The sequence below is a fragment of the Phyllostomus discolor genome, chromosome 10 (genome assembly GCF_004126475.2).
Source record: "Phyllostomus discolor isolate MPI-MPIP mPhyDis1 chromosome 10, mPhyDis1.pri.v3, whole genome shotgun sequence".
Lineage (NCBI taxonomy): Eukaryota > Metazoa > Chordata > Mammalia > Chiroptera > Phyllostomidae > Phyllostomus > Phyllostomus discolor.
Window position 1 is genome coordinate 9,437,678 of NC_040912.2, and position 21,392 is coordinate 9,459,069.

Consider the following 21,392-nt stretch of genomic DNA (forward strand, 5'->3'; position numbering starts at 1 on the left):
GCGGGTATCCTCTTCTTTGAGGAAAGCGTGTGTCTGCGGTTTACCCTGTGTCCCCCGCTGACGGACCCCATTGCATTTCGGTAGGTTCAGATCGTCACACGTGTGCGTCCGCCCTGGGCTGTGTGTCATCCGTGCTCTGCGAGGGTTAGGGTGCAGGCTCCCAGACGGCCCGGGCCCAGTCGTCGGTGCCCCCAGTTTCTGGCCGGGAGACTCTGGGCTATTTGAGTCTGTGCTTTGGTTTCCTCCCCTGTTGAATGCGGACAGCCAAACACCCATGTCTTCGGATTGCTTTGAGGGGTAAATGTGTGTCATGGTTTTGGAATAGAACCTGGTGCGTCATAAGTACCCGCGATCATTGTCGTTCCTGTTGAAGAATCCAGTCTGTACAGCACCGCCCTTGGAAGGGGACTGTGAAGTAGGGGAGTCAGGGTTATGAGGGAAGAGTAATTTCTGACACTGACCCTCGGCTTGGGAAGAAACGGTCACTGTCTAACGTTTATTAACGGAATAAACAACGGGGAAGAAGAGTCACGAAGAAAACAATACTGGTTATCAGAAACCGTCTTCTCTCTCTGTGAGGGGCCGTCAGCCGGGCCCCCCAAACAGGTGACTGGGACGAGGGAGAACTAGCTGCAGGACCGCAAAATAAAGATTCTGTCCGTTCTCTTGGGAAGAAAGACCAGAGCACTTTCCAGCTACGGCTGCCACTCCGCAGCGACGCTGGGCCACACACAGACTCCGGGTCAGACCCCCTTTCATAGCTGTCACACCTCTCGATTTTCAAGGGCACCCTCCAAAATTCTAGGTTCCTCCAGTTTGTGACTCCTCCGAAGAAGATCAGGTTGGTCAGTGACCTGGAACCCAGTTATGGCCACACAGTGAGCAAGGCTCAGTGTTGCTGTGGACACTAACAATCGGATATGATTTTAACAATCTATCTCACCTGAAATGACGACTTGCATTGAAGAATTTAAAACACTAGCAATAAAACCTTCATGGCTGGCCTTTCAAAAAAATCTTGTTATCACCAGACCTAGTTTTTCCAGTTGCTTTCAAGGTGATTCTGCCATACCAAACGTCTTATGGAAGGAATGTCTGTTTCTAGTGGTGATGTTGGCTTTCTAACCGCAATAGAAACCGGTCCCTGGGTAAACCATAGCAATCAGGTTTTTGAAAAAGCATTTCTGGGCTTGCAAACCAATAAGGACCATCTTCAATGAGTGTGAATTCCTCTCCCACAAAACAGAAGAGAAACTGCAGGCCCCCAGGGCAGACAGTTGTGGTAAGCGGATGACCCTGATGTCCTTGGGTGCAGATGCCAGTCACAGCCCTGGAATCGGGCCTGCACCCCCTGCTGCGGGACGGGAAAACTGAACCTGAGAGTCCTCCGTGAGACCAGGGCCCTTGGCGAGAGTGAACACTGTCCCCAGTCCATAAGGCTCACGGCTCCCAGCAGAGGCAGATGCCAATCCTGGGAAGAAAACAAACCTAACTCTGGTCCTCGGGGCTTCCCCTTTAAAAGATAAGGGAAATATTCCATCATGAGTGGGAACAGAAAATGCAAATGTAGCTTCCCAAGATTTTGAGATCATTGAAATGACCCAAAGCACTACAAAATATATACGGTGACTTTGGCTTCTGGGAAGGTGGAGTGGACATACTCTTCCTCATCCCTTTACTTAAGTGCAACTAAAATCCCCAAACTTGCTGTGTGAAGAAACAGAAGACTGGAAGCTGGAGAGAAGGCAGACCTGTCAGGGGCCCCGGGCCCCAAGGCACGGCATGGTGCTGCATCCCCTGGGTTTTCTTCTTTGCTTCCTCTCACTCTGACTTGTAGCCCACGAAGCCGGCAACCCCAAAGCACCAGAGAGCACGGTCCAAAATAACAGCAATAAGAAAGCCTGCTCTGTCTAGCCAAAGGAGTAGGAAACAGATGATCTAGCAAGATGGGAAACTTTCAGAGGATACGTGCTGACCTCCAGCCAAACGAGAGAGAAAAACTGCGGAACCCCTCCCCCTCCTCTAGCTAGCAAAGACCAAGAGGATATTTAGACATCAGCCTCACCGGGCTGTCACAGGGTACCCTCATCCAGTCCCCTGCCACCACTACCAGGGCAATATCAGAAAAGGCAGAGTAGGGAGCGACCGGCAGGAACAAGTGTCACCGCCCCTCCTCTCCACAATGACTTCTCTAACAGTGCTGGAAGTTCTAAGCAGTGCAATAAGGCAAGAAAAGAAAGTGAAAGGCATACAGACCGGGAAGCAAGAAATGAAACATTCCCTCTGTATAGATAACATGATGGTCTCTGTAGAAAATCCCTAGAGATCTACCAAAAGTATCCCTTAGAACCAATGAGTGAGCTCATCAGCAAGGTCACAGCATGCCAGGTAAACACACAAAAAGCAACCGCAGTTCTGCATCCTAGAACGCATGGATGCTAAAACCGAAAACAGAATAGCATTTATGACTTCCTTTTTAAACTAACTTCCTTACCGAGGCGAAATTCACTTAACCTGAAGTTAACCATTTTAAACTGAAAAATTCAGTGGCATTTAATACACTCACACTGTTGTGCACCGGATCTATCCACTTCCAAAATTTTTATCGCCCCCACGGAAAGCCTAGATTGTTAAGCAGTGACTCCTGTTCCTTCCTCCCCCTGTGGCCTGGCAACCACCAATATCCATTCTGTCCCTGTGGATTTACTATTCTGGATGTTTCACATGAAAAGGAATCATGCAATAGGTGGCCTTTTGTGTCTGGCTTCTTTCACTTAGCATCCTGCCCTTGAGGCTCACCAACATTTAGCACTTTTTTGTTTTTTACAGCTGTGTCCTGTTCTGTTGTATGAGTACACACACTCTGTTCATCCATCTAGCCACGGGGCCCGCATGCATTTGCGGCTGGGAGTGGAAGACAGCACAGCTGCTCTGGAAAACAGTTGGGCCATTTAAGAAACTAAACGTAGCCCTGGCTGGCGTAGCTCAGTGGCTTGAGCACGGGCTTCGAACCAAAGTGTCATAGGTTCGATTCCCAGCCAGGGTACATGCCTGGGTTGCAGGCCATAACCCCCAGCAACTGCACATTGATGTTTCTCTTTCTCTCTCTCCCTCTCTCTATCTCCCTCTCCCTCCCTCCCTCTCCTCCCTCTGTAAAAAATAAATAAAATCTTAAAAAAAAGAAACTAAATGTGCAACTGCCCCCACACCCAGGAGGTCACTCCTGCACATTTCTCCGAGAGGAATGAACACTTGTGTTCACATGTAGACCTGTACACAGTTGCGTAGAGCAGCTTTAGTTACAAGGGCCCAAACCTGCAAATCTGGGTTATTGGGAATGGTTCAGCACGCTGTGTGGTCATACTGTGAAACTACCTACTCACCACTAAAAAGGAAACAGTACTACGTACTGATACATGCAGTGACATAAATGAATTTCCAGAGAATGGGCTGAGTGAACCCAAAACAATGCTCAAGTGTTACCTACTGTATGCGTCTATTTACATAACATTCTTGAAATGACAAGTTGCAGAAATGGAGAACAGCCTAGTGGCTGCTGGTGGTTCGAGAGGGGGCGCTGCGGTATGAACGGGCAGCATGAGGGCTCTCCATAGTGATGGAAACGCTCTGTATCCCGACCTCATCGACACCAACATCCTGGGTGTCATATTGCCAGGTGTCACCACTGAGAGAAACTGGGTTAAGGGAACATGGCTCTTTCTGCATCATTTCTTAAAGCTGCACGTGAATTTATAATTATCACAAAATAAAAAGTTATATGAAAAACAAAAATTAATAACTATGCATTTAAAAAAAAGACGGAATCAGCATAGGAGACTTAAAAAAAATGACCAAGTAAACTGGAAATAGAACCAGAAGACCCTTAGAAAGCCAATGTATTATTGTTGAAGTTAAAAACTTAAATGGATGGTGTGCTGGTTGCCTATTGCTGCTGCAACAAGTTACCACAAATCGAGTGACTTAAGACAATGCAAATGTATTATCTTACCGTTCTGGAGGGCCGCAGTCTTAAATGGGTCTCACTGGGAGTCCAGTCACGGCGTCAGCAGGACCGCGCTCCTCCTGGAGGCCCTGTGGAAGAATCCGTTTCCTCTGCTGCTCCGGCTTCTAGAAGCCAGTCACGTTCCCGGGCTCATAGCCCCGTCCTCCATCAGCAAGGCCAGCAACATCCGGCCACGTCCTTCCGGGGCCGCCATCTCTGATTCACCTGATCCCCTCTCCCTCTTGTAAGGCCCCTTGGGATTGCACGGGGCCCACAGACAAAAATAATCCACGAACATCTCCCCATCTCACTGCCAGCTGATGAGCACCCTTCATCCCATCTGCTGCCTTAGTTCCCCTTGGCCGTAGTCACAGGCTCCGGGTATGGGAGGGGGACCTCACAGAGGAGGTGGGGAGACTGGTCTCCCTTTCAATTATTTACAGGTTTGATTACGTACCAAATGATTCATGAACAGAAAGAAAAAACTGAAGAAGTTACTCAGAATGCATCCAAACAGGATATGGGAAAAATGAACGTGTTCAAAAGGCGTGGAAAGTAAAATTCAGAATGCTAGAAGTTCATAGAAGGGCACATGGCAGGAATGAGCATCTTCCGCAACTTCGTTTTGGGGTTTGGAAGTTTGCCCAGTGGAGCCCATCCATTTTGCATTGGCAAAGTTTCACTTTTGAAGATCCGTTTCTCAGAAGGCAGCCTGTGATGGGAATCTCAGTGTTCGTGAGCACACGTGGTCTCACGATGGGGTGTGTGTCAGTGTGAATAGGTGACAGTTTCGTACAGCTTCCCTATGCCCAGCGAGGCCCTTCCCCATTTAAAGCAGATTCTACCGGGGAAATTTATTGCTGTTAAAACCCCTTTATAAGTTGTCACAGCATAACGCACAGAACACAAAATGTACAACTGCCAAGAAGACATTCAAGGCCAAGGAAGAAAACTTACATTTTCAAGTCTGAGAGCACTGTGTGGCATTTTAACAAGAGTTTCACTGTCCCGTGGCGGGGTGGGGGGAGGGTGTGGGTGGAAGAAAGAGACTTGACTTTGGGTGGTGAGCGCCCCCGATGCAGTATGAAGAGGATGTTATGCACGTGAAACCTGTATGGTTTTATTAACCAATGTCACCCCAATGCATTCAATTAATAAAAAAAAAGTTTCACTGTCTTACCCAGGCGTTGCCTGCAGTCGCAGCTGCTGGGTTGGCACTTTTAGGGGGCCGGGCCTGGGCTCCTGGCGGCGGCCGGCCTTGGCCCGGCTGGCCAGACAAGTTCCCAAGTGTCACTCCTGGGCGCACTCCCGGGCCTGCCCACTCGCCGCTGTGGGTGGCTTGACCGCCAAAGCTCAGCAGGTAAGGCCGGAGGCCAACTTACTGGCCCTCCCTCACACGGCGGGGGAGTGGCCGCCTCCCCTCGCCCCCCCCTGCCCCCTCGGCCACCCTGCACGCCCGGCCGGGGCCTCCCCTCGCAGCCTGAGAGAGGGGCGCGGCTGCTACTGTCGTCCCGCCACTTCCCGTTCTGGGCCGGCCCAGCGGCGGAGGCTCCTGCCCTGTTCCCGGCTCCGCTGCGGGCGGAGGGCGGAGGGCTCCAGCCTCGGCCTCAGTGTCTCGGCCCCCGCGCTCTGCCTGCTCTGCAAATCTGGAGGCCAAGTAAGTCCTAGCGCCGGGGACCCTGTTCCCAGGGGGCAGATGTGCCCCAGGCTCCCGAGTCCGGCGAGTAGGGTGGCCGGGAGGCTGCAACCCGGTGCGCGGGTAGGGGGGTGGGGGGCTGCGGGCGGCTCTGAGAGAGCTCCCTGGGCGGGGGACGGGAGGCAGAAACCTGGGGTTTGAGGAGCGCCAGCAAAGTTCAGAGGCAGGAATTTCAGCGGCAGCGGAATCGTTGGTCCCAGGGGGGTCTGGCCAGGGCTTCTCAATCCTGCCTGCCCCTTCGAATCACCGGGGCGCCTTTAAAATCCAGATGCCCAGGCCCCACCGCAGACCCATACTTCGGAGCCCCTGGGGCTGGGACCCAGCCTCTGGATCATTGAAAAGTCCCAGGTGATACCAGTGTTGCAGCCAGAGCATCGGACTTGCCCACTCCCTCCCCCCTCCCCTCCCCCTCCCCTCCCCCTCCCCGGCTTCCAGCACGGAAAAGAAGGGGAGACAGTTCCACCCAGCGTGGCCTGGGTGGGGTGTGCAAGAGAGGCTCAGCCACTCAGTCCGCTGACATTGTGCAAAACAAAGGAATGCCCTCTCAGCTCTGTGTTCTGGGAAATGCCTCCACTCTTGGCATTTCACATGAAGCTGAGGGCAACCTGTAAACTTGTGGCCTTGACCACTTCTGGGTTTTCTGCTTTAGGGATGAAGCCAGGTGTGCCTGCCCCGGGGCTGGTCCAGCTTGTCCCTCCTCCTGAAAGTAAATCTAAGGTCTCCTACGAGCAGAGAACCATAACCTCTACCACGGATTCTAGGAGTGCCCAGGGCGGACCCGCCTCACCCTGGGGTGGATGCTGGGGGCCGATAGCTGGAGACAGGCCTCCTCCGGGATATGCAGGGCAGATAAGAAAGGTGCCTTTAAAACTAGCAACATCTGAGTCCTCCTGGACTTTCGGAGGGTCTGAGAAGTCGTTTTTATTTTTGTGGACTGGGGAAATAAGGGCAAGCTCTGGAGTCCATCAAACTTGGGCCCCAATTCAGATTCCGTCCCCTGGGACCTGGGACCTGGGACCATGGGCGAATGAGGTAACCTCCCGGAGCCCGCTCCTCGCCTGTGCGATGGGGGTGGCCATTGTGAGTGTGCTGGGGCTTATGTCGTGAAATGAGACCGCGCGTGTCTGATGCCTGGGTGGGAGGCACATGGCAGGTGCCATCACAGGTAGGGTTCTGGCACGGTAGCGGTGATTTGTGTTTGGCAATTGTGTATTCAGTACAGTCACAATGAGGGAAAGTGTCTGTCTGAAAATTGTCTGCCTCACACACAACACTATTCCCCTGCTCTCCTCCTGCCCCGCTTGAGGTGGGGACTGGGTGTGTGTAGGGGGTAGTGGGCTGTGAGGCTCCAGGCTCCGCGTGCTTTGAGGTCTGGAATCTCAGGCTACCCCCCACCCAGAGGACTTACTAGTGAGTCTGGAATACAGTATTACTCCGTGCGATAGGAACACATTTCTCGATAAATGAAACTGGCCCTTCATCTTGAGACGACCTCTGCCCCATTGCCACATGTGTCAATAAAACGGGCTCCCAAGAAAGCTGGGCTGTCTACGGGGTCTCAGGCTGGACACAGGGGCACACGCATGATGCCGGCTGCTGGCGGCCTGCTTAGGCCACACCCTGGCCGTTGGTGTTTTCCCCGTGACTTTTGGCCTAGAGACAATGCATTCTTCTTGGATGATCTAGAACAGTCAGGAATCTGGAGAGGGAGGGGACCGACATCCTACCTTTGTCAACGCTGGCAGAGTATTCCACCCTGGTCCCCAGTCTGTGTGTCGGTGACAATTAGTTTGATAGTAACGGCGGCACAGTTGAGCCATTAGAAATATAAGCAGTGACATAATATATAGGCAGAAGGTCAAGTGTTCTCACAGTGTATATGCAATTGCTGACATGTAATTAAGAGAATATTAAATTCATGGGGTTTTTTAATCCAAAGGAAAGAGTTCAGTATTTCTTCAAAATCCAAGACCTAAACCTTTGAGGTTTAAGTTACCAGCTTTGTTTTGTTTTGTTTTATGATTCTACTTTGGGGGGAGGGGATTTGAGGCAAGACAAAATTAGGAAAGCTAAAATTTTCACCTGTGCTGAATTTTTGTCGAGCAGAAGCGATCGGCATTTTGCAAGTTTCTGGAAGTCCTGTTCTCTTTTATCTTCCGGACAAAGCCAGTTGCGTCTCACACCAAGAGCTCCTTTCATCCGCCCACAGAGTCCAACCTTGTCTTGAGGAAAAGTCCTCGGCACATCAGACGCTTACTGAGGGCGAGTGGTTTCTCCCACCTTGACTCGCATGAAGAAGTGCGTCGTCACGGCCGTTTCAGTGAACCGAACCGATGGCTTTTGCCCAGAGCCAGAAGTTTGTCACAGCGAGACTTCCTGGCTCGAGTTCTCATTGCCGTGTTTGACGCAGGACTGCCACAGACCAAACTGGGGGCAGGGATTACGAGGCAGAGCCAGCCAAGGCAAACTTGCCACCCCCCTCCCCCTCGCCATCCTTCTGGCCTCTGGAGCCACTGAGCCAGCCGGGCTGGGGTGCTGCCCCTCCGGGTGTTGGCTCCCTGCTGGGGCCGAGGGCCCTCACAAGGCCACGTTGTGTCACATTTCATTAAAACCAATAGGGTACCCCTCGTAAAATGCCAATTTGGAATTTTTCTTTCTGAATAGTCATGTTCCTGCAAATTATAGAAAACGATAGTGTAAGGAGCCATTAATAGGTCCACATGAAGGCCCAGGTAACTGCCAAGTGAGCACCAAATTAGCACCAGGTTTTGGTTGGTTAATATTTCAGTAAAATATGGAGTCCCCCTTGACGTCTTTGCTGCATGATGCTGCGACCCCTCGCCCTCCTGTCTCATCACCACCACACGGGTCGGGGTGAGACAGGTGCTGTGACTGGCAGGTACTTTCAGAGCCACGTAGGGCTCTGGAAGTGTCTGGGTAGCACAGTCACATATTGGTGCGGAAAAGCCTTCCGCGGTAGAAGACCTGTGGCTGATTTAACCCGATTTAACCCCGGGGAAATGTTTGTGTTGTTCTAACTCCCAGAAAAGAAAAGCCGAATGAGTAAGAACTTCCTGTGATTCGTTTCAATCTACTTTCCAGTTGTCATCTCTGGCCCCCAAACCAAACCTTCTAGAAGGAACTGGATGGGAAACTAGGCTGTGACTGGGGGATTTCATGACTCCTTACAGTTCAGGACAACGGATGGGTTCCCTTCACAGAGAGGACCGTGCTGGCCCTCCGTTCAGCAAAGGACGCGGTTTTACATTTCACGTGAGCTCAGGTGCGTGGACGATTTTGAGTGGAGACAAAAGACCTGTAGAGAATGCCAGACAGGCAGGCGGTTAATGGGAGAAACCCATTTTTCCCATGGGGGTGGGTTTTAGTGTCAAAACAACTGCTTTATCCCTTCACCGACTGCTGGACCTCAGCCAATGTATTTAACCATTCCCACCCCGTGCCTCCTTTGTAAAATAGTTACCGTAATCCTTTCCTTAGAGCGGGTTTGAGGATCTGATGACATAATCGATGTAAAGCGCATAGTGCACCACCTGGCTTTCAGTAAACGGTAGCTATTGTGGTGATACTGATTATGAAGATTACTTGGGTTCAAGCGCCGGCCTTGCCGTCTCCTGGCTGTGAGGCTTTGGATGAGGTACTTAACCCTTAGTGCCCGGTTCACACTGTGCGATGGGGATGACCCTACCTCTCTGGAAGGACTGGTTTGAGGCTATAAATGAAAGTCAATGCCGATGCTTCTGGCCACGTGGAGTCTACCAGACGGACCCTCAGTAACAGTGGCAAACCATTACAGGACTTACTGTGTGCAATACCGCTCTGAGGGCTCTTAAGGTTGGGCTTTTCTTCCTGTTATTCCAGCTCATTTAATCACCCCGACAACCCTATGGAGTAGTTATCATTTCCCCCATTTCATGGATTAAGTAACTAGCCCCAAGCCAACAGGCAGTAAGTGTCACCCCCCGGGATTGGAGGCAGGGTCCCAGGGGCTAGCCACGGCACCTGGGCTCAGTGAGTGCGCCGCCCTCTGCTCTCACCTCCCCCACCTTCTCCTGCCCCCTCCCCCTCGCTGGCAGGCAGGTGTGTTCATAGAGCTGTGTTTCTGGACACGGAGGCCTCAGCTTCCCAAGCACTTCCAGCTTAGGAATCCACCCTGGATTTGCAACTTTTAACCTCAGCCATTGCTTATGCTGGATAATCTACTATCCCCTCGGTGGGATGGGGTAGGGGAGGGGAACCCTGATACTGGTATTGACTAACATTGTTTAAGTGGATTATGATGTTTACTTTGATATAAGTGTCCTTTGAGTGCACTGCTAACCTGGTGCGATAACACCTGCCCGACAGGTGCGCGGGTGGTGTTTGGGGAGAGAGAAACCGGGCTTGGCGGTTCCCAGGATGGGGCTCAGGCGGACATGAGAGCAGGTGAACAGCATCCCATCGGAAGAGCAGTGGCCTGTTCCACGTACACTCACTCCCTTGTAAAAACAGTGCCTTACTCATCACCCCTCTTCATTACACCCCAGCGGCTTTTGCCTCTTCTGGAGCTTTGGCAATTGTTCAAGAGCCCCGAGCCCGTGGAACCTGGGGTCCAAGAAAGCACGTCCTCCAGTGAGTGGGTTGTGGATGCTTTGGCGTTTCTGACCCTGGCACTCGGTGATTGCTTTTCTGGCTTTCCCACGGGTGGGAAGGGCTCTGTCGGCTCCCCAGCCTGGCGTTGGATGAAGGCTGTTAGAACGTAGCTCCTGGGTCCTCCTGGCTCACTGCGGCTGCGGTTCTCCAGCACACGGACTCCACAGAGACCATCAGGAGATGGCGCCGGTGCCAGGGGTCTCCTCAGTGGCGAGGCATTGCCATGCATGGGACAGACCCGGCCCCGGTGAATCGGAGTGTGCAGGCTCTTGGAGGAGGGAGGGCTGGGACGCACATGAACGACTTGCAGAAGCCGGTAAGTCCCTTCGGTGATGTGAAACAGATTAGCGGAGCTGCGCTGGGGTCCGGGAATCTGGGATGCACGTCTCTGAGAATGAGCCTTTGTGACTAATTCTTGGGGATGCAGAGGAGCGGGAGCGTGCCAGACCCTGGGGCAGCAAGTCTGAAGGCTCAGCGGTGGGAACGAGGTGGGTGTGCTCAGTAGGGTGCAGAGACAGCTAAGGAATGAACCGAGCTCAGGGCACGCAGAGCCTCCTGGGCTGGGCAGGATGTGGAATTTTCCTGTAAAGGGAGGAGGAGGCCTCACCCCGGCCAAATGTTCTGTGCATTAGCAACCTACAAGAAAAAGATAATCAACGACCCTTATGCCTAATGTGTAAAACAATCCTGGAGAAGAAATGATGGTTTTCAGTTTTCACACGAAGGAGCTGAAGCTTGGAACAACGTGCAAGGTGGCAGGACCAGCCTGGGGAGCTGCGGTCTCCCTGAGCAAGCACCCGCTGCACAGTTCTCTGGGGCAGGAGTGAGTCACTGACAACAGGTCTGCTGGGTGCCAGCGTCCGTCCATCGACAGGAGCCTGGATGGAGGGATGGATGCGGGTGGATCCCTGTCCTCCTGGCTCCTTGGGGACAGGAAGAAAAGGCTCCACAGAGGGGAGGTGTCAGCGCCCGCAGGTACAAAAGGCTGTGGACCCTCCAGCCAAGGGAAGGGGTGTCAGACAGTTTTCATGCTGGCCTGTTCTCCCTCTGGCTTTAACTCGAGAGAGCTGATTTCCTTGCCCTGTTCATTCACCAGGGAATTTGCATACTGTTAAAAGGCACAGTTAGAAAAAAAACAATCTCCTTTATTTGCAGTTTTCGAGTCACAGAAAAAGCCTCCAAGCCGTGAGGGGCTGAGAATGCACCATGCGTACTAGCTGGTTCTGGGGTGTCCACACTACCCCGTTCCTCTTCCTTCGTGTGAAATTATAGGAGGCCACAGCGGGTCAGTGCATCTTGGTCAGCTGAGTGGGCCTGCTCCTAAGGCAGCGCCCCACGGGGTGGCGTAGGTCCAGGGGAACTTGCCGCCTCAGGAGAACTTGCATCTTCTTACCCTTTCAGTGCCCCTGGGAGTCACCCTGACACATCCCAGGCATCTTCCAGCCGAGCTCAAGGGCTGACCTGTGTCCCAGACAGTTGCTGACTGTCTCCGGATACCCGTCCAAGTGGGTGAATGAAAGTCTCAGGCTAAGTGTTTTGGCCGTCAATCAGCAGAGTGTTTACTTCCTCCAGGCCAAGTTCAGCACGAGCCTCCAAAGTAATTAACATGTGCTTGTGGAGCGCCTTTCATCTGAGAAACCCCAGACACCTTCTGTGTGGGCCCTGAATGCCGTCTCCAGATGTCCTCCGGCTTCCAGATCTGTCGCTGTGTAGCACTTTCTTCCGCACAAGCCCTTAATCCCACTTCCAGATTCCAGAGCAGGCTTTCTGATTCAAGGCTCTGTTGTCTTCCTTTATTGAGGTGGTTGGGTCCCTGGCCCCTCACAGATGACTACTAAACAGGGTGTTTTCAGGACTTGGATTTTCAAAGCCTGGATAACACCAGGAAAACGACAGTCGACAAATATATTTCAACCCCTGTGCAGGGACTCTGTCGCAAGGCAGTCAGGGACTCTGCACCAAGAAAATGCTCTGGAAATTGAGAGCTGGGCTCTGGTTAAACTTGTTAAGGCAGCAGCTGATAGAATAAATGCCTTAGAGCAGTAAAAAAAATAGTGGGGCCTGCAGATCGGAATTTACCCACGAGTCAACTCGGCAAGCGACATTCCCTACGTGAGCCTGTGAACTCTGGAAATCCACATGTTCGTTCCCCGAGCGCTGGAGAGGTGCCTGGTATGCGCTGTGCACGCTACCAGGTTCGTTCGGTTGACCGTTTTTTACCCAGCGTCCTCTTATGTGCTGGAGACACAGTGACTGACCCGATGGGCCCCGTCCCTCACAGTCAAATGCTGGGACTCGACAATGAACCAGACGGAAGTCCTGGCTTAGACCTCTGTCTCCTTGGTCACAACAAATGCTTACAGGGTGCCCCGTGCTGCTCTAAGTGCCGCGTGGTCCTAACGCACGAATCCTCACAGCGATCCCGGGAGGCGGGTGCTATTATTATCTGCCCTTGCACAGGAGGGTGGTGGTATGTGTCCAAACCACACAGCGAGTGATTAGAGCCAGGTCGCCTGGGTGTAGAGCCTTTGTCTTTCACTGCCACCGTCCACCGGTGTGAGGGAGAAAGTAGCATGTCCTCTGAGAAGGGTGGGGATGAAGAACCCAGGGCGTTTTAAGTGGGAGAGAGAGAGGCGAGGGGAGGAACAGGGTGAGGGGGAGTCCCTGCCCTTTCTTCATTCTGACAGCTGTCAGCCCCTCGTGGCGGGGCGGGGTGGGGGGGATGGGGTGACACTCCCGGCTGCTGAGGGAGCCGCTCTAACCAGAAGTAAGCAAAAGGAGCACTTATCTCAGAGCCACGAGGCCTGGGCTCCACTTCTGGCAGATTCTGTCCTTCCCAGGGCCTCGGCTTCCTTATTTCTAAAACAGGAGCCTTAGACAACACCCTGCCCTAGTCCAGAAGTCCGTGGTTTCAGCCCACGAGGGAGGGGTGGCTCTGCTTACGCTCCACAGGGTTTCTCAGCCAGAAGAAATAGGTGCTTGGCTCTGAGCGACAAGGAGCCAGATGCGCGTGACTTCCTCCCGGGGGCCCAGGCAGCTGTGGAAGGGTGTCTGCGCCTCATCACCGTCCACCCCCAGTGCGTCCATCGGCTCTCTCTGCCTTCCGTCCTTGGTAGTCAGGGTGGCAGTGTCTGTCTGTGTGGAGCTCAGACCATATGCTGCTTTGACAAGAGAGGAAAGGAGATAGAGAGCAGGAGGGAGAGAGCAGAAAAGGGAGGCGATGTTGAGAGAGGCGGAGGGATTTTTGTGTCTGCTTTGTAATTCCGAGGAATTAAGTGCTTTCCGATGAAAGTAAATGAGCGTTAATGGAGCTTAACAGCTTCAAATAATGACTGTCGACTCACCCATCTGCTAAATATTCTCCAGAGAAGGCTATTAGTGTTCTGGTGTGGCAGAGGCAGACGGGACTGGGCTTATTTTCCAGGAAAACAAAACAAGAAAAAGGAATAGATCAGGAAAAAAAAAAAAAAAAACAATCCCACCAAAGACAAAAACCAACCATGAGAGACAGGGTTCTGAGCAGACCCAACGAGGAATGGCGGCAGCTTGAGTTGGGTTAGTTTCGGTAGGCTGGGAGCGCAGTGGAGCTAACGTTGGGGCGGACTGTGCAGCCGGGAAGGGAGCACCCACTCTGTGTGTGTTCGCTGCGCAGCTCTGGCCTGGCCGACGAGCGTGCTCGATGTCAGCTTGCTCTTCCATTGCCATTGGGCTGCATCAGTCCATCCGCCTTGTTGTTGGCCAGCGCAAGAGTGGTGAAGCCAGGCTGCGGAGATCCTCACTTTGCTCTTGAATTTCCAAGTGGTTCATGTCAACAATTGTGGTAGGACAGTCTCCTTCACGGGCAGGGTCTGAGGAGGCTGTGGATCTGGTTCACCGAATTGAGTCTCCTTCAAGAGAGCAGTAGTTTCCTCGAGGAGAGGTGGATACGACCCTTGACATTCAGGGACGCGTGTGTTCCGTGTGTGCGTGGCTTTACAATGGGGTGGCGGAGTCTACTCTCATTGGCCTTTTGCCATTGGGGTTATAGCATCTGGGACCGCAACAAGCCTTGTGGCCACCTTAGTACAAATCAAGAGTGTGTGTAGCTTCGTATTTCAACCTTTTTTTTTAAATGTAGATGACTTCTTATATCGATTTTCTTCAGTAGTTAACTTCTAAGTTTGAGGCAGGCAGGGAATGATGCTTTATGTTAACTTTTAATTCTGTTAGTAAAGTGGGTTTTATGGTATCTCAAGAAGAATTGTAGGGGTTCTTCACCATGAGTGGTCCTTGAATGTCGTGGGCTCTGTGCCATAGAAACCGTCCGAGGAAGGGAGGGGGCTGTGGCAAACACTCTGGGCCACACTCTTCACAGTCCCGTCTGCAACCGGCTGCTGGGAACGGGGCCTCCGTTTCCTAATGTGCTCGATGCTCTCCTTGTGCACAGTTGTGGTGTCCGGCAGGCCGGGCTCGGCTGTGCCCCAGCAGCGGATGACCCCAAAATCTCAGTAACCCACAGAGCGAAGACACATTTCTCTCCCTGTCTGTCCATCACAGGTTGGCAGGAGGCTGTCTTCCTTGGCATTGCTGGGGGGGGCCCTGGGGGGCGGAGCCGCCACCGCCTCGCCGGGGCTGCATGCTGGTGAACTGTGCGCTGACGTCAGACGCCTCCTGCCCAAGGTTTCTCATTCCCCTTCTGCTCACATTTCGTGAGTCAAAGCCAGTAAGTTCAAGGAGGGTAGAGAAAGGTGATCCCGCCTGGTGCTTGGGAGGAAAATCCCAGCCACCTCATGCGGTCACCCTTCTCCCACTGGGATGTGTTTCAGGGAAGGGGTAGGAAAGTCCATGGAAACTGTCCTGTGGTCGATGAAGTCACACCTCCTAGACTCCTCCTTTCTGCGTGCACGAAACCATCAGCCTTTTCCTGTGGCCTCTGTGGGTGTGGAGAGCAGCAGCACGTGGGGGAAATCACATTCCGAGAAAAGAGCCGAACTTGGGGAAAGGCAGGGTCAGGACAGGAGCAGAGGCTTCCGGCCCCCGGCCAGGTTCCACGGCCCCAGGGCGGGGCCGCAACAGAGCGGGCACAGGCGTTGGGTCTGTGTCTGTGGGTTCCGGCTGATAGGCAGGAAGGGCCGGCAGCAGAAATGCCTGTAGGATGGCCTGACTACGTAGAGCCCACTGTTTAAAAAACTCTGGGCTGTGACTCCAAACCAGCATCTACTGCGTCGTGAAAGAATGTTTTAAGGAGCAGGACTCATCTGTTAGGAATCTTATCTGCTGGGGTTGCAGCACCAGTCTGCAGAAAGCTGTATCGGTTATTGTGAAATATGCAAATACGTTATAACAGAGTGGCTGGTGATTCCCCACGATTGGGCATCTGAGAAAAGAGGGACATCGAGCTGCCAGTGTGGGTGACGGGAAATGGTTTCCTTGGGGTCTCCACCCGCCTTGCCCCCAACAGTTGGGATAGAGGCCAAGTGCTGTCTGCACCTCCCGGGAGGGGACAGTCACACTGCTGGCAGCGTGACCTCTACACTCCGGCTCCACTGGGCGGTTTGGCACAGAATGGAGCTGCTGCTGAGTGCACGTGTTTGCTAGTGTCCTTCGGGGCACGGGGCACGCCGAAGTGTCTCTGTCCATGGGGCTGGTATACGGACACACGGGAGGGACCAGGGTTGGCATGCCTGGGTGACTGTGGAGACCCTGCCCCTCTGCAGGAGGCAGCCTTGATGCACCACGCAGGTGTCAGTGGGTTGTGGGTACTCTCTGGATGTCTCAGATTCGAGGTCCCTCGGAGACAGGGGTCCTACCCGCTTCTCCCTTCCCCTACAGCGGGCTCCGGGGGCCCGAGGAAGCCTCCGGGGTGTGTGGGCGCCCTGGCCCTCTCCGCTGGTGTCTCCTGCCCCGTGCTCACCACACTCCCTGCCCTGCCTGACTGTAGACCCTCAGAGGGCAGGGAGCCACCTAACCTCAATGTGCCTCCGTTTCCTGCTCTGTAAATGCACAGTCCCAGGGGCCTCTGCCTCCTGCCATTCAGTCCTAAGGATCCAATGATTAAAGATGAAATGAGGTGATATTTACCAGGTATTCTCTGCGGGCCAGCCCTGATCTAGGCACTTGGTGAATGTTAGCTTAGTCCTTCCAGTAACACTGGCCAGTGGGGACTCTCGTTTTGAGGAAACTGAGGCACCGGGAACGACTACCTTGCTAATGAGCCCAGCTGGCCCCAGAGACTACACCTAACCCTGGGTTACCGTGCCTCTCACAGCAAGGGGGCGGATTCGACCCACGAGGGGCCTCGAGTAAAGCGCTTACCCAGTGTTCGCTCTGATCACTCTGCACCCTGCTGGGATCCCCAGGCGACAGGAGGCCGGATGCTGGATCACAGGAGAAAGATACGTGAGACCTCGGCATCCCGGTGCCTTTCCGGCACCCCAGGCCGGGGCCTGGCCCAGGAAGGTGCTGGCGCTCAGCACCATCTCTGCTCCTCTGCTGGGCACGTGGAATTTCTCAGGCTCGGGGCTTTCGTAGAGTGAAGAGTGGTGGGTGGGACTGAGTATTCTTTATAAAGTAAAAACCAGGTGAGCAAAGCATCTGTCAGAAAGCAGCCCGTGCAGCTGAAAAGAGAAACATGAAATAATGGTAACGGTGTAGAAACACATGTGCCCTTGACCTTGAACAACACGGGTTTACCTTTGCCGGTCCACTTACATGTGGATTTTTTTCAATAAACACTGTAAATGTATTTTCTCTTCCTTATGATTTTCTTTTTTAAAAGGACTTTATTTGTTCATTTTTTGAGACTGGGGAAGGGAGGGAGAAAGAGAAGAGAAATACTGATGTACGAGGAAAACAAGAATCAGTTGGCTCTCACACGCCCCCCAGTGGGAAGGTGGTCCGCAACCCAGGCCTGTGCGTGCCCTGATCCGGGATCAAACCGGCGACCTTTCAGCCTACAGACGACGCCCAAGCCACTGAGCCACCCCAGTCGGGGCCTCATGATTTTCCTTTTTCGAATGTACTTTGTAAGAGTAGAGTATATAATACATACACAAAATATGTGTCCATCGACTCTGTTGTTGGAAAGGCTCCCGGCCCACAGTGCGCTACTAGTAGTTAAGTTTTGGGGGGCCAACAGTTATACGAGGACTTCTGACGGCTCGGGGTTTCATCCCCGCAACTCCCCGAGCTGCTCAAGGCCAACTCCAGTGTGACATGGAGCACCTGAAATATGGGTGTGGGCTCCGCTGCCCGCAGGGGAAAGCAGAGAGGGAATCTGCTCCAACGCCTTCGTAGTGGGCGAGAGGTGACTTTCTTTATCTCTAGACTTTGTACCCATCTCCCAGATTTTCCACAGTGAGCAGGTATTGCTTGTGTACTTGGGCACAGTTATTTAAGCAGAGAAAGGAACATCTGTGGAGATGGGGAACATCTTTCTGCAATTTTTTTATTTTAGCATCTCAGTTGCAAAGAATGCGCATTTCCTCTCAGGGCCCCCTCTCCCCCCGGGACAGTGGGAGGGGAGGAAAGAAGCAGGCTGGGGAGAATCCCTCTCCAGGCAGTGGGAGGGAGGACATGCGTGTGTGTGTTCTCTGGGGCAGAAGCGGGAATGGAAGCCTCTCCCTGCCTGTGCGTCCTGGTCGCGCTCCTGAGGTGGGACTCCCTTGTAAGTGAATCCTTTCTCCCAGGTGTCCTGGCGACCACACTGTGTGTGTCCTGACAACAGGTCGGCCACAGTGCCCCTCTAAGCCCTTCACCTGCCTTCCCGAGACTTTTGGTGGACAATGACCCCTCTCATTCAGAAGCCTTTGCTTTCTTTCCTCCATTATCATTACCCTCTGTCATTTCATTTGCTTTGCATTTGGTGGTGGTCGGTCACAGTCTGTCTGTCTGTAAGCCCCCAGAGGGCTTTATTCACCGTGCGTCCTGTAAGCTGCACAAATGCGTGATGACTGAAAAAAGAATTATGAATGTCAATCAGAAGTCTTCTGTTCTTACCCTCAGGTCTTTTAGCAGCCTCATCGCCCCTCGGGCACTGAGACTGCCTGGAAGGAGGTCTCTCCGGGCAGCTGTAGCTGCCTGCCACGCCAGCCCTACTGCCCCTCCTGTTTCTCCCGAGGCCAATTTCATTCATTCGCGCACCATTCATTATAATCTTTTCTTTGATTCTGCAGACGCCAGAAAGACATGGGACACTGAAGACTGAAGGAGAGAAGGTTGTTTTAATGTATTCCTTCCTTCAAAGGACGATGCCAGGAACTTAAAAAGGTATTGTTAACCGCTCATTTAAATTTCACATTCTCAACTGGTATTCCTTCTAGAAACCAATTTTCTAAAGCTATGGATCTTAAAAGGGGTCGTAGAATTGACTACCATAAAAAAGGCTGAATTGGTATATAATAGACAAACACTTTTCTTAGTGGGATAGTAAGAAATCAATCTTGTCATCTCCCCAAAAGTCCGTCTACCTCTGGTCACCGACCTTAGCAGAGGAGAAAGGAACCCGCAAGCAGAAGCAATTAAATGAGGATTTTTTCCTTTAATACGTCAGATCACTGTCTTCAGCGTGACTCTCGCTTGCTCTGAATAGACATATTCCAGGACCAAAGGGAGCGGGAGGGACCTTTCCCAAGGCCTTTGCTTTCTTACAGCGGCCACACTGAGAGGCAGGGGCCCTGGCTCCCGATTGTCCTCTGCCAGGAAGACACGTTCAGCCCAAGATGAACTCGGGACAAGCAGCCACTTGCTCCTTTAACCATGGAGAAGCAGGTCCACGGTGAGATGGAAATAATCCCCTCAGAGTCTCCCGACTCCTACATTAAGCTGTTGAAAAGCAACCGCGAACTCCTGGTCACGCATGTCCGCAACACTCAGTGTCTGCTGGACAACCTGCTGAAGAATGACTACTTCTCCACCGAAGACGTGGAGATCGTGGGCGCCTGCCCCACGCAGCCTGACAAGGTGCGGTGGGAGGGGTTGGCCTGGCCGGAGGCGGGGCTTGGTAGCCAGAGGCGGGGCTTCTCCCGGTGGATCTGAGTATAGGGCTTTGGGAGTGCAGCCCACTGGGCAGAATGTCCCACTGCGGCCATTTCTAGAACACAAAGGCTGGAGTTACGGGCTCAGTGCACAAAGGGGTGTCGTACCTGTGTGCTCGTGTGAACAGCAGATTCGTATGTCTCTCCTGGCTGGGAACATCGGTTCCCCAGAAACCCATTTTTCAAGTCCCTTTAAATTGGCAGGAGGGAAAAAGAAAATGAGTGTAAACCAGGAGCAGTGACATCCACTGGGGCCTTTACTTTAAAGGCTGGGACACTGCTCACTGCTGGCAAGACTGGGTGTGGCCCTCTGGCTCAGACGACGGCATCTGAAGCCAGGTCCATGATAGGGACTTCTCCCCACTCCACCGTGGGAAGTCTCAGCAGCCCTGACTATCACTCTAGCTCTGTGTCATCGGAAAAATAAAATGGGCGAGACCCAATTCTCCTTCCTGCTTAGAGCAGGGACAGGCCTGCTGGGCTCGGAAGAGACCGGAAGGGTGTCAGTAAAGTACAGTAGCTCACTCTGGCACTTATCCTCCCCTGTGCTTTAAAGAACGCAAAAAGCGCTTTTAAAGACCTACCTTACCTGGGGGTCTGCTGTCCCCTTGCTGAGTGACCCAGGGCCTGCCTCATTTGCCTCTGGGGTGGCTCTCTCCCCTCAGCCCTCACTCCTGGAGAGCAATACTGTTCGTTGCAGAGAGAAAAGGAGGCATGGAAAATTCCAGGGGTGGGCATGGCCTGGTTGTGAGCCTGACCTTACTTTCAGGCTCGTGGAGGCCTCCCGGTCTCTTAGAGCTGTGTGGTTCCCGCACTTTGCCATGTGTGATGTGCACCCAAGGTTTCTGTGGGAGTCACACACAGGACTATTATACCCACGGTATATAATCATTATACCCACGTTTAATGCGCATTCTTATTTTTCCCTCAAAAATTTGGGCAAAAAGTGTGCATTATCCATGGCAAAACACAGTATTTCTAGCTAACGTGGCCCATTCCACGGATTCTAGGCCTTCCACGCAGAGCATCTCGCTTTGGCTGGAGGGCCCGTCCAGGCCACGGTGAGAACTCGGGGCCCTGCTGTGTGGGCCTTCTCTGGGGGAGGACACACCTAAGCACCAGGCTCACGCCCTCATGCTTGTGCTGTTACCAGGTCCGCAAAATTCTGGACCTGGTGCAGAGCAAGGGCGAGGAGGTGTCCGAGTACCTCCTGCACGTGCTCCAGCGCCTCACCGATGCTTATGTGGACCTCAGGCCGTGGCTGGCGGAGATCGGCTTCTCCCCTTCCGGGCTCATTCAGAGCAAAACGGTGGTCAACGCCGACCCAGGTACGAGTCAGCCCCAGGGGGACAGCAGACACCAGGCGGACGAGGCCCTGGGTTTGGAAATGCTGTAGCGGGTGGGCTCAGGAGGTCATGCAAGCTGGCCCACCACGGGCCCGGGTGCTGGGTTCCTTTTAGAAAAGGAGAGCTGGTCCCTGTCATCCGAGGGTAGCCCAGGGGACTGTCACTGAGGTGACCACAGGCAGCTGTTCTGCTTTACGGAGGGGCCCGTGGGAGTGTGGGAATGACCTCTGTTCTGACCTCCTACTTCCCATTCTGACGCGGGTAGACGTTCTCATGGTTGCACCAATTCAAGGCTGCGTTTTCCCCCCTTTTAAAACTCTTTCCAGATTTGATTCTAGACAAAGTATTCTTCTCTCACCCCTGACTGCCAGTCCCTATTTCCAAAGCGCCACGGCGCCCCATCAGTTAACTGAGGAATTCAACAGGCGTTAATGGGCCCGAGGGACCTTGCAGGACACCAGGGTCCAGTCGGACCCAGATACGGTTCCCGCCCTCAGAGAGCTGCCAGTAAATCATCACGCACAGGCAGCGTCTCATCAGGGGCCGGGGTAGAGCGGGGGGGTGGGGGGTGGGGGGGTCTTCTTCCTATGCTCACACCCTCTCTACTTTGCGACCGTTGCTGGCAACATACCAGCACCAAAGTCCTACACGCCGGTTTTTACAGAATCCAGTTTGACCTTGAA

At 53.2% G+C, this 21,392-nt stretch overlaps 1 protein-coding gene across 1 annotated transcript in view; it reads left to right on the forward strand.

The window, feature by feature from the left end:
* Nucleotides 1-5,447: 5,447 nt before the first annotated feature.
* Nucleotides 5,448-21,392, forward strand: part of NOD1 (nucleotide binding oligomerization domain containing 1) — a 37,164-nt gene continuing 21,219 nt past the window's right edge. The window contains 4 exon segments of the mRNA XM_028525712.2: nucleotides 5,448-5,660; nucleotides 18,503-18,596; nucleotides 18,880-19,289; nucleotides 20,517-20,691. Coding sequence (XP_028381513.1) covers nucleotides 19,086-19,289; nucleotides 20,517-20,691 — 379 coding nt within the window. The 5' untranslated portion in view covers nucleotides 5,448-5,660; nucleotides 18,503-18,596; nucleotides 18,880-19,085.